Source organism: Tripterygium wilfordii, chromosome 16 (genome assembly GCF_013401445.1).
Source record: "Tripterygium wilfordii isolate XIE 37 chromosome 16, ASM1340144v1, whole genome shotgun sequence".
NCBI lineage: Eukaryota > Viridiplantae > Streptophyta > Magnoliopsida > Celastrales > Celastraceae > Tripterygium > Tripterygium wilfordii.
Window position 1 is genome coordinate 8,159,568 of NC_052247.1, and position 15,826 is coordinate 8,175,393.

At 38.1% G+C, this 15,826-nt stretch overlaps 1 protein-coding gene across 1 annotated transcript; it reads left to right on the forward strand.

Annotated features, from left to right (window-relative positions):
* Nucleotides 1–7,597: 7,597 nt before the first annotated feature.
* LOC119980615 (phospholipase A1-Ibeta2, chloroplastic) lies at nucleotides 7,598–9,549 on the forward strand. The gene has a single exon (XM_038823385.1). It carries the CDS (start codon nucleotides 7,761–7,763, stop codon nucleotides 9,387–9,389), a length of 1,629 nt encoding a protein of 542 aa, XP_038679313.1. The 5' UTR covers nucleotides 7,598–7,760; the 3' UTR covers nucleotides 9,390–9,549.
* The last annotated feature ends 6,277 nt before the right edge of the window (nucleotides 9,550–15,826 follow it).

Here is a 15,826-nt window from a genome sequence, read left to right on the forward strand (position 1 = left end):
CCATTCATAGAATCATGGTACATGCCTTAGCCTTGTGGGAATAACCTCAATAAGATAGCATCCTTAGAACTGAGAGGCAAGGACATCAACCATCCCTTAGCCTTGTCCCTCAAAGAGAATGGGAATAACCTCAATAAGATAGCATCCTTAGAAGCTCCATTAATCCCAAAAGTAGTGCACACATGCAAGAAAGAGCGAAGATAGACATTGGGCTCTTCATTAGGAAGACCATAGAAATTCACCGAGTTAGAGATAATGTTGATGATAGCCGACTTGATCTCAAAATTAGTAGCATTGATGGGAGGATAGCAAAAGCTTGAACGATTTGTATCCCAAGTAGGCCTAGCACAATCCTCAAGAGAGCGAGGATCAAATTGCCTAGAAGGGTTTTCAACCTCTTCACCACCATTTCTTCCATTAGCACCTCCACCATTACCATTGCCAACATTAGCATTTAAACCTCCACCGGGCTCACCAACATTCCTCCTTGCTTGATTGTCTCCCATGCCTTCCATGATATTATTAGTATGCTCCCGCCTAAGATTGCGAAGTGTCCTCTCAATTTCCGAATCAATATCAATCAATTTCGAATTAAGAGTACGCCTTCCCAAGCTTATTATACAAACGAAAGAATTTTTGTAGAAAAATAAAAACCAATTAACACAATTGAAAACCTAATTTGACAAAAATGAACTGCCTCAATCCCCGACAACGGCGCAATAGAAATCAATGTCAAACATGCAACAACTATGTAAATTGGGTGAAAATCATGAGTGGTTGGTTTTGTTTTTTACTAAACTAAAACAAAGAACAAAAGAGCAATTAAGTAAACACAAATGTAATCAAAGATGGGAAGCACTAGGGTACTTAATTTCACCTCACTTGTCCAATTCAACTCCCTTGGTCCCTTAATCCTTAATTTCTCTCTCAATAATGACAATCGGTCTCCCTAACCTATCCAATGCTCTATGTCTAGTCACATAGGAAGTGTCTCTATCTCTAACCCTTGTTATTCCTAACATTCGAGTTCAAGAGACAAAAACCGATTAAGATTTGTGGATTAACTGTGTAGCGATTGCATAGGTCATGCCCCCTATATTCATATGGTTCTTGCAACCTATGATATCTATGATAAAAGGCAAATCCTAGATATCTCCCTCCGGTCTCAATCTAGGCAATAAACCAATTGAATGATGGCCAAGCACCCAAACATTAAGCACACCCATAGACAATCAATAAGAGAGAGAAATCAAGAAATAAGGAAACTAAGTTTATTGAATCTTCAAGGTTTGGTTACATTAAGACCCTAGTAAAGAATTCTAGCCACTCATAGAGTCAAGATACATCATCAAGCTATAGAAATCAACCATAAAAACCAAGATAAAAGAGGAGAGAGAAAACCCCCTTGTGAACCCTCTTCTTCTCCAAGCTCCAATGGTGGCCTCCAAGCTCTCCTTCTCCCTCCAAGAGTCTAGAATGTTGAGTCTTCAATCCCTAGCCTCCAAGAATGAGATAAAACCCTATTCTCTATCCTTTTATACCCCCTAAACCCTTATGTCGTTTTGAGAAGTCGTCGGGGTCGTTTTGGGTCAGACCCACTTGAGTTGGGGCTTTTTTCGTGAAATCTGCGCATGATGTGAATAGTGTTCTGATTGATCGAAAATCGATTGAGATCGATCAAAAAAGTCTCTGGAAGAAAATTGAAACTTGATCAATTGTTTCTCGATCGATCGGAAATGGATCCCGATCGATTGAGAATGTCTGGAAGGATAAATGTCCATTTTTGCCTTTTTTTGGATCCCTTCTTCCCGATTCGTGCCTTCACACCTGAAATGTGCAAATATCGAATACTTATGCAATATCAATCATCAATTCACTCAAAAAGGTAAGAAAAGGCAAGTAAAAGAGTGCTCAATTGTATGGGTATAATGTGCACAACAGTGCCTATGAGAGTGGTCTCTATTGTCGGTGAGAGTGTGTCCCTTTGCTGGCTACGAAGAGAGAGAGTTTTCTCAATGAAATGGATGGCTTTTGGGAGAGAGTATTCTCTTGGTTTAAGAGGTGATATGATGATATTGAATCTCATCCATCAGATGAGATGGATGGATGAGATTTAAATAATTTCACACAATTTTAGCTAAACCGTTTCATTCCCCATCCCGATTGAATAGCCCCAAAAGTGATTCCCTAAACAGCTCATGATGGACACTATAGACTAGAGAAGCCAAGGCAGAGAAGGATAAGGAAAATGAGGTGAGAAGTAGAAAATGGAAGTGAGAGAGGTTTGGCCCAATCTAATCCACTTGAGATATTGACAGCTTTGGGTTTAAGGCACGCACAGTTTTATCCTTTATTAAAGGCGCCTCAAATGATTAGAAGTGAGCTCAGACTTATAAACCACATCACTTGATATTCTCGAAGTGATGTCAGTCAATGTGATACCCCTCACCTTGTGGGTGATCTATCCATAAAAGCGTTCGAAAGGTCCAATAGGTAACCCAAACATGACCCGAATAGATAAAGGGCTTTAGGATTGAGTCTATACTCCGAAATCATGTTATAATTTGAAGAATTTTGAGAGAAATGAGAAGAATGAGGTGAGAGATGTTTGGCTCAATCCAATCCACTTGAAGTATTGTCCGCTCTAATTCCAAGAATCGCATGATTTTGTCCTTTATTAAAAAACACCTCAAGTGATTGAAAGTAAAATCACACTTACAAATCCATATCACGTGTGTGCTGACACTTATGTCTTAACACAGGCCCAATTCTAAATTCTAATGATCTCATTCCCAAGAAATACATCCCTTCACTTGGGCTTATTTCAGGAACCACATGCTCATTCAGAAGTGGTGGTGGCCAAAAGTGCATTCCGCATATACCACCACCTCATATCTCATTCAAACTCAGATTCATTACTTACAACTTTAATTATATATTTATATATCTCTTTTTTCTTTTTTGTCTTTTTGAAGTCCTCAGACTCAGAGACGGTGGTAACCTTAATTTTGAGAGAATTTCCCTCTAAATGTGTACTTCCCATAGCTTTCTAAATTGTACGACAGAAACAAAATAGTGATCAGACTGGTCGGTAGTAAAAAAAAAAGTGTCAATTCTTTATTCTTCTCATCTCGTTACTCGTTAGGCCTCAACGTGTTATATGTTTTATTTGTTATGTTATAATAAGAAGATGGCAGATACTTTAATATAACAAAATAAGTAATGCATGTGTCACGTTGCTATAACTAAAAGCCTTATTATACTGACTGAACATTTTTAACTTCCTAATAACATCTGGTCAAACAATAACCATCCTTGAACGTGTCCCTCGTTTTGGCAACTTAACCCTTCCTTATTTAACGTACCTTAGCAATAATCCATCATACTTTGCCCATACATACGTTTATCCTTTAGATTCCACATACCATCTTCTTCTCTTTTTTTTTAATATAAGATGATGTTACCAAAATAACCCTACCAATCATGCATGGACACGTGGCACGTCTGAGTCAGCGAGGCAAAAGTTATCCAGTTAGACATCAATAAGAAATTACCTCGAGACCGACCGAGGTTGCTTTTTAGATACCGACCAAGGAGAATTATACCTAACCCGACCAAGGTAGGCTCCCATACCCAACCGAGATGAGTTCACCCTCATCCGACTGAGATACATTACATATATCCGACCACGGTGAAGTACAATAGGACAATATTAACTCTCAGAAGAGTCCAACTCTCCTTTGGAGAGGAACACAGTTGGGGTTTGCCCTCCGAGAAATTCTCGTGAGAATCAATGAGAGAGAGTCCAATTCCTACCATCACAAGAACACTTCAACTCATATAAAAAGGAGACCTCAAATACCAAGTAAGCATTCTAACTCCTGCACTCAAAATTACTTATTGAGCAAAAGACAAATCTCCAAGCAACGAGCCATCATCCCAAATTTTGTACCGTATTGACTTGAGCATTGGCGAGGTACCTCCGAGCACATCCTCGAGGCCCTATCATAACTTACGTTTTGCTTCCTGTGCAAGAAGCAAAACGTAAGCATTCTAACTCCTGTACTCAAAATTACTTACTGAGCAAAAGACAAATCTCCAAGCAACGAGCCATCATCCCAAATTTAGTACCGTATTGACTTGAGCGTTGGCGAGGTACCTCCGAGCAGGCCCTATCATAACTTACGTTTTGCTTCTTGTGCAGGAATGAAAGGAAACACTCACCAGTAAAAAAAATGCATTCAACTACTCCAATTTATAGTATAAAACAACCTGATAGGTCGGTCGAATTTCAAACCTCATCATAAGAAGATCGAAATAAATCGAGAAACATGAAGTCAACTATCAGTGGCGACAAACACACCAATTGATTATCGAGAGAGAAGACAGCAAATGAAATTGTCGTTTCTATCAAATGCTCACGTGTAGAAATGTGCAGTAATTATTATTATTGGAACTTTATTTGAAATTAAGAGCAAAAAGTAGTGGTTGAAGCACAAACCCGAAAATGATAATGATAAAGGTTGAAGCTAGAGATAATTTATAGTATAAAACAACGTGGCCATGGATCGGGATGAAGTCATTCTCCACAACGTAAATCATAATTGAAAGTGGTAGTGCTGTGCCTGTATGTATTAATCTGGTCCATCCCCATTAAATGATAATGCAGCTTCAATTATTGTTCTCAAGACCATTTTCTCGAGTGTCGCTATACACGTAGTATTATATGAATTCATTGATGGTATTAATATGTATATATTTGATATCGTATCTCTTTTTATATGTGGCGATTCCACTTCTTGACCATAAAAAGATGGAAATAGTTTTTTATTATATAAACCATATATAATTGGCATGTGTTTCATATATATATCGACCAACTCGTACCTAACCATATATATACACACACACTACTCTAAGCGACCTTTATTGTAGTTGCACCTGCACTGCAAGAGCTGGAAAAGGAAAGGAAAAAAAATGCAAAGTAACTTTAAGATGAATCCACGCTTGGAAATGTCAATTATCAAAACATGATCCACGTTTGCCGCTTAATGCAATATATATATATACACATACATACAGAAATTCTCCAATGTGAACTAAAAATGTGAAGCAATTTTGTAAACTTGTTTTTTAACCATACATACATGTGGCTTATCCCACAGCAAATTGTGTACATGTTTTAAAAGTATTTATCATTAGTATTACAGCGGACTTATAGATTCCAGTATTTATAAGTATTTTTTGTCTAGGCTATCTAAAATGTTTAGATGAACGCACACAATTTCATATGTATTATGTAAAAATATGTAGGGCGCACGATTTCATATGAATCATGTACGTCTATCTCAAGATTTGAGATAGCTAGTACACTAATTAAGCATTAGAATCCATGGATGCGGACGGACGAAACCAGTGTCATGAGTTATCCCCCAAAATGCATGCATGTTAGTCCACAAACAAATCATGCTCCACTTACACAATTTCCACTTCCACAGGCGTTAGCACTTCGCCAATTGCCACCATAGCACAATTATGTAAGGTTGTGTTTGGTATCAGTACTTACAAAAATTTTAAAAACAAAAATATAAAACATAAAATTAAAATTTATTTGGTTGCGCACTTAAAATTGAAAATAAAAAGGAAAAAATGAAACAAAGATGTTTGTTTATGCTTCTATATTATAAAATATATTGTTAATATGCATTAAATAACACCTATTACAGTTCAAAAAAAAGTAACATATATATATATATTCTCATCCAATTTGATTCAATGGACACACGCCCTAGGTTATATATATATATATATATATATATATATATATATATATATATATATCTATATGTAACCTAAGGCGTGTGTGTCGTGCGTGAGAAGAAGAGTTGTGTTTTCAAAACTTTCGAAAACAATTTGTTTTTGTTTTCAAAATTTTAGAAAACATGTTTCCCGTTTTCATAAAAACCAAAATAAAAAATAGAACCAAGCACTGTCTTTAATTTTTATTCTATTTTTTAAAAATAAAAACAAAAAACTGAAAACAACAATAATACCAAGCAGACCCTAAGGGTATTCAGAATTTTCTAAAATGTGTTTTTGTAAGAAAATGTACTTTTCTTTCTTTTTGACATAAAGTGCATAAAAGAGAAATCGTTCTTTATCTAACCTCCTGCCAAGTGCCAATATTAGGCTTAGGCGTCTTTTTTCGATTTTGCTACATATTCAAATCACTAATTGACGGTCAAATTTTGATTGCCTAATTTTCCGTCAAGATTACAATTCAAAGCGGAAAAGAGTGTGTTTTTCCTATGGTCATGATGTTACAAGACTAGGGGTACGTAGGAGAATTCTAATACCTATAGGATTCGAACTCTGGTTACCACGAGAATACACACTATCTTATCGTTACATGAGTGGCTCAAGTGTCTGAAAGAGTTGTAGCATTATTGTTGTTCAAGTCAATCTTAAGAATATTGACTCCTAAGCAATATATAAACAAACTCAATCTTAAGAATGTTGTTTTCTTATTGTCCAATTCAATCTTAAGAATGGTTGTGTATTTGACTATAATGTTAGGTCCTGATAGAATTGTATGATGAATTTACTTAACCAGTTATTTTATTATATCACATATATACAATATAACAACATAAATGAAAAGGAAGTCAAACAAAAATCGTATAGGAATAAAAACTTGTTTGTAGGATCAAGTACTCATATATGACAAAGTCCAGCGTAGAACAATGTCTCCTTAAGATTGGTTTGTCCCATAGAATTGCTTCTGGTAATCGAACAATAATTTTCCAAGATAAAATGATCTCTCTTACACAAGAAAGAAAGTATCAATTCTTGTGTCTCTGATGGGAACAATAATATTTTCCTCGAAAGAAGTAACCCAATGGTATTTGACTGTCAATTGATATGAATTATAACTCATTCTATATTCAACCCCAGTATTGTTTCAGATTAAGATTCAAACATTTACTTTAATTCTCAATGCACTTAGATCTTGTTCATATGTGGAGAGAAATGTCTTGACATTTGAATACGAATTATATGTCTCTGAATATTTCAAAACAATGCACTTTTGAGGCTTATACATAACTTGTGTGTATGTATATATATATATATATATATATATATATTAGTATAAAGCTAGAGAAATTAAACCTCATACGTATGAACAAGTAGAGAGAGCTATGTATTGAACGTCTCAAAGCATGTAGTTCGGAAAATATCTCACAAAATGGTTATAATTGAGTCAAACAATTAATTAATACGTTCACATCCATGGCTTTATGTCCGAACGTGTATACTATTGCTACCTACCTAGCTTGGTGTTTCTTGATTTCTCATAACTTATGCATATTAAATTTGATAATTAATATTTGGTCAGATTAGGGTAGTTAGATTTAGTTTACATTCGTGAAAAGTCCAAAAGAATTTGAATACTCCTATATCCATATATAATCTAACAAGTAAATTTGTAGGAAATAACAAAAGGAGACGCGTACCTTGCGTCTCAAGACCGAAATGGTCAACTCTACGACTGTTGCCAAAGCAAAGCCCTCTACATCCTTGTATTTTCAAGCCTGCCATCTTGAAATAATCCATGGTTCGACCTTGTAATTACAACGAAAGTCAAGGCCATTTGCAAATCTCTCAACATGTATATATATATACATGTTTGGGACCTTGGGTACTCTACTCTGCCTTGAATCTTGATTTCCACTTGCTTTGGTTCAAATCATCAAAACTTGATGCAGATGATCAGTACCCACACCCACAACCATCAGATTTTCTTGGCAAAACGGAGCAGCTTCAAATGCCAAAGCTCCCCCTTGAATCCCGCATCATCAAAGCCAACTTCTAATATTACTCGCTCAACTCTGAAACCGGCTACTGATCATCATCATGACTTTACAAGAAAGCATCTTGCAAACCTCGAGAAACTCATCCTTCAGACAAAACAGCCTGAACCTCCTCAACCTGCAGATCAGCCTGTCCACATTAAGAACCCATCCAACGTCCATGGCCTAGCCATGCTAGAAGGCCTCAATCTCGCCAGAACTTGGCCTGAAATGAAGGCCGCGGAGGAAATGTCTCCACGTCATCTCAACCGCCTCAAACGCCTCTTATCCAAGACCGCCGAATATTCTCCCAGGAATAATCTGGGATCCAGATGGCGGGAGTACCATGGTTCTAATGACTGGGCCGGCCTACTTGACCCGCTCGATGAGAACCTTCGGAGGGAGGTGGTCAGGTACGGGGAGTTCGTGCAAGCAGCATACCATGCCTTCCATTCGAATCCCACGTTTTCGGAGGAGGAAGCCGCCTTCCCGCGGCGACACGTGGCGCTGCCTGATAGGTGTTACAAGGTGACCAAAAGTCTCTATAGCACCACCTCGGTTGGGCTGCCCTGCTGGGTGGATGAAGTGGCTCCGGATCTAGGGTGGATGACGCAGCGGTCGAGCTGGATCGGGTACGTGGCGGTCTGCGATGACAGGAGGGAGATCCAACGGATGGGGAGGAGGGATATCGTCATTTCCCTCCGCGGAACATCCACCTGTCTCGAGTGGGCTGAGAATTTTCGGGCCCAATTGGTTCCGATGTCCAACAACAAGCCCGTTAACCCTGAGGATCCAATTGCAGAAGGCCCAATCCCGAAGGTGGAGTCCGGGTTCATGAGCTTATTCAAAACCCGTGGCGCTCACGTGCCTAGCCTAGCAGAGTCAGTGGTCGAAGAGGTGCAAAGACTGATAAAATTATACAAGGGGGAGCCCCTGAGCATCACAGTCACCGGCCATAGTCTTGGGTCGGCCTTAGCAATATTAGTAGCAGACGAACTAGTTAGCTCCTGTGACGCGGCAGAACCACCACCCGTAGCCGTGTTCACTTTTGGAGGACCTCGTGTGGGCAACAGAGCATTTGCAGATCGAGTTAACTCCAAAAACATAAAGGTGTTGAGAATAGTAAACAATCAAGATGTGATAACAAAGGTTCCAGCCACATTCGTGGACGAACGATTGGAGCAAAAGCAAAGGGAAACGGAAAGGGGAAGTCGTTTGGGTGGGATTCTCAATAGCTTGTCCTACTCACACGTGGGAACGGAACTACGTTTGGAGACAAAAATGTCGCCATATCTGAAGCCAAACGCAGACGTGGCATGTTGTCATGACCTGGAGGCGTATCTGCACTTGGTGGACGGGTTCTTGTCCTCCAACTGTCCATTCAGAACAAATGCAAAGAGAAGTTTAGTGAAATTAGTAAGTGAACAGAGATCCAATGTGAAACAATTGTATACAAGCAAGGCAAAGGCCTTGACTTTGAACCTTGAAAGCCGCGGTGGACTGCTCTCGCCTATGTCATGTTTGCCTAGCCCATCCTAATTAATTACGTATTGGATGTTTGAAACTGTAATTTATATAATATCCAAAGGGATAAGAATGGAAAAAAAAAAAACTACTGTACTTTTTGAAATAGTTCAAATAAGTCTATGTATAATTTTTCGGGTTAAATAAGAATTTCTACTTTACGTTTCAAACTAAATAAGTTTTTTTTTTTTTTTTTATTGAAATTCTGTTAAAACAACATTGACGTGGCTTTGACATGCCGTTAAACGTTTGACACGATTTTTTCTGATCTCCGGTGAAAATTAACCGAATTATGTTTTTAACATTCTATCCTTAAACATTGTTTAGCACATCATTTCTGTCCTAAGTCAATTTTCCGATGTTGACTCCGGTGAAAATGTTGATAGTCTAAGGACATATAAATTAGCAACGGTGAACGGTTATCATTAACTCACTAACAATCTACAAATGTTAGCCAGGAGGTGGAGGTCTGCATTAACATAGACGCAAATGTAAATGGTAGATACAAGTGTTATTCTTGCATTGAAACTACCACATAAAACAACCAAATCAAGAACAAAGATCATAATCTATAGATTGATGTGGGTATTCCAAATGCTTGCAGTTATTCTATAGTGAATGTTCCTCTCTACATGATGTTACTATTCAAATATTGGATTGACCAGTGATCAAAATTGAAATTGCGCACACGACCCCATTGATAAAGAACTAAATCTATCCATACCGGGCGCATATAAAAAAGGGAGGAGAGAGATGGAGAGAGAAAGGCCATTATTGCCCCCAAATTATTTTTTTGCAAAACTCATAGAAAGAATAGAGATTAAATCTCAAAATCTTTTCATCATTTTCTCCATGAGCTCAGTTCATGTGATCATCCATCTTCGAGATCAAGTATTTCGTTGTCAACGGGGCTAGACATGGACGGAGGCAGCATATGAGCATGTGTGGTTGGCGTGAATGAGGAGGAGGTGGAAGAGTGTTAGCCCCTATGTGAGTTGGTTCGATATGTGGCAGCATTGGCATGCACCTGCACCAATGATTGTTGAGATGGGCCGAGCATGAGGAAGGCATGCAAGGCAACAAGGTGAATGCGGGAGACTTGGTAACAAGCTACTAGATTCGTGTTTGCTGGTGGCCAGCAAGAAATAGCTCGGAATTGATAGCTGGAGAGTTGTTCAGACAATGACAATTTGCGACAGTTTCTTGGCTTATTTGAATGAGCAAGTTGTAGGCAGTTTTGGTTGATGTGACTTGGTAGTTATTTGCAGTAAGAGAAGGACAATTGTGGCTTGGTTTGGACAATGCAATTGCAATACAATGCAGCTGAAAGACAAGGCAGATATATATCCTTAGGCAATTGGGTATGTCTCCCAAGCAGTTATGCGTTTGTTAACTGCCTTGCATGTGTTATGGTACATGTATGTTCCCAAGCAGTTATGCGTTTGTTAACTGCCTTGCATGTGTTATGGTACATGTATGTGTTGCATCTAGGATGTTTTATTAGTCTTTTGGTAGACTATTGGAGGAGGGAGAAATTTTGTGAGTGTGTTCTTACTCTTGTATCCAAGAGATCCTTTGTATATTTTGAGGGACGTAATAAAGGTTGAGAGGAATTTCCTATAACTATGGCTTTGCTTGCTTACTTAGTTGCATGTGTGTGTGTGCAACCTAGTTATCTTGTGCGCAAAAGAAAAACACTTGTTGTGATCGTGCATTGAATTGGGTGAGACTAAGAAGGCGTTCCTAGTGCCATCGCAAGACAACTTTGCAGAGTGAAAAATTGGCACCACTCTTGGTCCTCCCAACCCATATGTTGCTGAATCAATGTCCAAAAGGTTGGACGCTCTTGCTGTGTCCTTGGTGGCCCTAAAAGGTTTCTATAACGGTTTGTTCGCCAAATCACACTCGAGGGTGCCCAAGTGGGAGACAAAATTATTGCTGTTGAAAATGGCAATGAATGGCTTCTTAGGCGGGAGTGCTTCCTAGATGAAGATGAATGTTCCTGAACCAAAGATCTTCAGTGAAATTTAGAATACCAAATATCTTGAGTAATCATGACGCATGTCCCAAGATTTCTACATGGGATGCGTTAAAAAATAAATTGGTGGATCAGTTTTTTTTCCAACGAATTCGTCGTGGGTTGCAAGAGAATCACTGAAGAAATTGAAGCATAGCGGAAAGCCGTGGGAGTATGTGGGAGTTGAGTTTAGTTCATTGATGCTAGACATCAAAAACATATCGAATGGAGATAAGCTATTCAATTTCACGTCAGGCTTACAGCCATGGGCACAAATAGAACTAAAGCGATAGAATATGAAAGATTTATTTTCGGCCGTTGCTACAGTAGATGCTCTTGTAGATTATTGGCTATCTAAACCCACTGAAAACTCAGACGCTTCAAAGTTCAAGGACAAAGGGAAAGGGAAGTAGTGGAAGGATAAATCAAAGGATAAGAAGTCCAAGGAAGGTGATAAGGGCAAGTGTAAAGAGTTGGTAGAGGGAAAAAGTAAGTCCTCAAGTAGCGGATGTTTTATTTGTAGTGGCCCCCATTTGACAAGAAATTGCCTGAAAAAGGAGAAGTTGACTGCTTTGGTGGCTAAGCAAGAGAAATGTGATACCAACAAAGAAGTTGATAGCTTTGTTGGACCTTTTGTTGTCTCTTTTTGGGCTCCTTTCTTTCTTTTGGAGGTCTCTGACCGAAGTCCTTGTTTTCGATTGTTATCTATGGCCTTTGGGCTTTTTTGGTATGCCCCTCCTATATTGTATATGCTTTTCTTTTATACAAATTCTCACTTACCAAAAAAAAAGTTAAAGGTTTAGGAAACAAAGAAGTTTTGGTTTGGATAGTGAAGTTGATTGTGATAATTAATTATAAATGCGGAAGTCTTTCAACTCCAACGCCTAGCAATTTCAGCATTATTTACTTGCATGAGTCAAAAGGCCCATGTGAGGTTCTCCCTGAATGGGCTTCAACCCTGTCTAAACTGTCGTAAGAGTGGAGCGGATTGGGTTGACGACCCGAGTTTAGAATTGGTCTAGCTTTCCAAAAGCATGTAGGACTATGAATTTCTCAATTATTGATGTTATTTCCTTGCATGAGCCAAAGGACAACATGAGGTTCTCCTTGCACGAGCTTTGGTCCATCTAAATTGTCGTTAGAGTGGAGCGGACTGGGTTGGCGGCTTGAGTTTAGAGCTGGCTCAGCTGTCTATTGTGCATGATGGGTTGGAGATTTCTCAGTTATCAAACAAAATTAAGGGTTTAGGAAACAAAGAGGGTTTGGTTGGAATGGTGAAATTGACTAAGGTTTAAGATTTAGGGTTTAATATTTAGGGTTTAGGATTTAGGGGTTAGAGGTTTGGGGTTTAGACACAGGCACAAGCAATTTCAGTATTAAAGCTGCGAGGGACATTCTTAGGGAGCGTAGAAGTCCAAACAATATACATCACCTGCTCTGGTTTAGACATCACATACCATGACACTCTTGTATCCTTTGGGTTGCTAGTTTCTCGTGGTTGTGGACTCTTGATAGGATGGAAAGATTTGGTTTCTGCACTACCAAGCATTGTGTTCTCTACCAAGAAGAGGATTAATCCCACAATCACCTCTCTTTCACTGCTCATTTGCTAGTTCAGTTTGGATTCCCATCTCTGTTCGAACTACTATGACTTGGCTAACTCTCCATTGGCCTGATTTGGCCCAATGGGTATCCACAAACTTACAAGGAAATTTTTTTGTGTCCACCATCTCTGTTTATCGACCATAGTCTATGAGATTTGGTTTTTGAAGAATAACAGAGTTTCCAACCACTCTGAAAGGCCTGCTCGAGTGATTCGTCATGCCATCATTGACACTATTCAAACTAAGCTCATTAACTCCACCTTGAAAGAAATGGACAAGTTCCCAAATTTGATGAATATCTGGAAGCTATGGCCCTTTCTGGATTGGGTTTGGTATTACGGCGTTTTGAATTTTTGAGTCCCAATATCTTATTTTTCTCCCATGTACTTAACATGAATAACTAGAATTTGAAATTAGTTGCTCTAGATGTAACTAAGAAATTAGTTGCTCTAGATGTAACTAGGATTTGGACTAAGGGGCACTTATCTGATGAATTGTCAGATATCTAACACTATCAAAAATAAATCATGCAAAATAGGCAAGTCCAAAACACAATATTGAACTAACTTACAAAAATAGCTACAATTTATAATTGTTCACAACGATTTTTCAATGTAGACAATCAAACTATCATTTAAGGACATAGAAATTCTTGGATTTTTTATGGTGTTGTGTCATTTTTGCTTGGTTGTTGTTGGTTGATTCTGGTGTTCCCATAGTCTGTCTGGGGGTTTCTGATGCTCGTTTGGTTTGGGCCTATCTAGTCTCTTTCTTTCTCTTTCTTAGTCTTCTTCGTCTCTTTCTCTTTCTTCTTCATCTCTCTCTCTCTCTCTATCTCTTTCTTCTTCTTCTTCTTCTTCTCCCATCTCTCTCTCTCTCTCTAGATCTCTCTAGATCTATTTTTTTCGCAATTTAAAGCTTAAAAAACTTTAGATCTATTTATTTAGGTGTAGATGTTGGGTACATGATTTTCGTTCAGGATTTCCTTGAGTTTATGAGTGCTAGATCTGAAATAATTAATCTGTCAAGTTCTGCAAAATCATTCAAACGTGTTCATGTTACTGTTTCATAATAAACAAAACCCTTGTCAATACGATCTCAAATTTGTATGATCTCATATCTGATCTCATATTACAATCTCGGATCTCATATTACATCTTAGATCTAACAAGATAGAGACGAAAACTAATAAAAATAAGAAGAAGAATAATAAAAAAATGAAGAAGATGATTGTGGAGGTACAATGGTGTTGGAGGAGCGACGGTGGTGGTGGTGGTGGTGGTGGTGGTGGCGGCGGCGGAGATGGAGGCGGATAGTGGCAGTGGTGGAGATGGAGACAAACATAGCAATGGTGGAGATGGAGAGTAGGTGTCTTAGATATAGGTTTTTTTTTTTAAAATTCATGTCTATTGGAGAAGAATGGTAAATGTGAGATTATGTAATTATTCATTTTTAAATGAGGTATTTATGTGGAAAAATATACGTATATGGAAAAGAGAATTTTTGTTTGACTTATGTATCCAACATTTGTCAGGTGAGTATTAAAATAACATTTTCCGGTGTTTCTTTCCCTTTGGCTGGATTGAGTCCTTTTTGCTCTCTGTTTTGGCATGTTGCCTTGTTTTCTTTATGGGAGGTTGTTCCCCTTGTCTCAATTGGACTTTTGTCCCTCTTGTGTATGCCCCTCGCATATTATACATATTTTTTTTCTTCTTTATACTACACTTACTTGCAAAAAAAAAATGTTTGGGGTTTGGGGTTTAGTTTTTAGGGATTTTGGTTTGGGTTTAGAGTTCAGAATTTAGGAGTTTGGGGTTCAAAATTTAGAAAAAAAATTTCAATATCTACTATATTCTAACATTGTGAACACCAAAATATTTAATAAGACATTTTAAAGCTTTAGGGTGTAGAGTTTAGGGTTTAGGATTTAGAGGTCTAGCATTTAGGGATTATGATATGCTTGATTTTGCATTAATATTTTTGGCTACAGAGTTTGAGCAACCACAATGATTGTTATTTGATTGGGCATGGGTTGCAAAAAGTGCATTTTTAATGGGCCATCAAAAATGTACATTCTCAGACAATGTCAATAGAATGGCCTCATTTTGGTGTGACATGGATGTTGGCATGGCAAACGACAGGCTCATATGTTTGCTCTTGAGTGGGCCCCAAAGCACTCACACTCACACTTTTTACACTAAAATTAATACGAGTCACACCTCTATTACACAAAAATCAAGCCAGCAAATTTATACTATTATACCAATGTGTTTTGTTGACTCAAGTCACATCAATAAAATACCCAACCACATCAATAAAACACATATTTTAATATATTTTGTTGTCCACGATAAAAAATCACTACTATTGTGGTTGCTCTTATAGAATAGAATCGTTGTGAGAAGAGTAGGTGAAGTAGAAGTTGAAAACCAATAACAATATGTAGCCTTTCGGGGTTGACTTGGTTCGTCAGCTAATGTAGGACGCGTCCCTGTTTGTGTTATGGATGGTATGATAGCTTGTTATTTTTCTGATGAACATTATTTGCACAATATTTTTTACTAAGTACACCCCACTCTAGGGTATTTTTAAATGATTAATGCGGTGTACTTAATATAAAACGGGATGCAAATAATATTCATCATTTTTCTTGGGTCTTCTTAAACCCACCCACCCTATTTACTATATAAACCCACCCTACTGATATTGACTATTAAGTATGCGTGCGTGTATAACCATTCTCTGTCAGGGAAGAAAAAAATAAGAGTGAAGGAAACAAAAAGTAGTTTCTGTGAGTAAGAGAGAGAGAGAGAGCTTTTTCACCATGTATC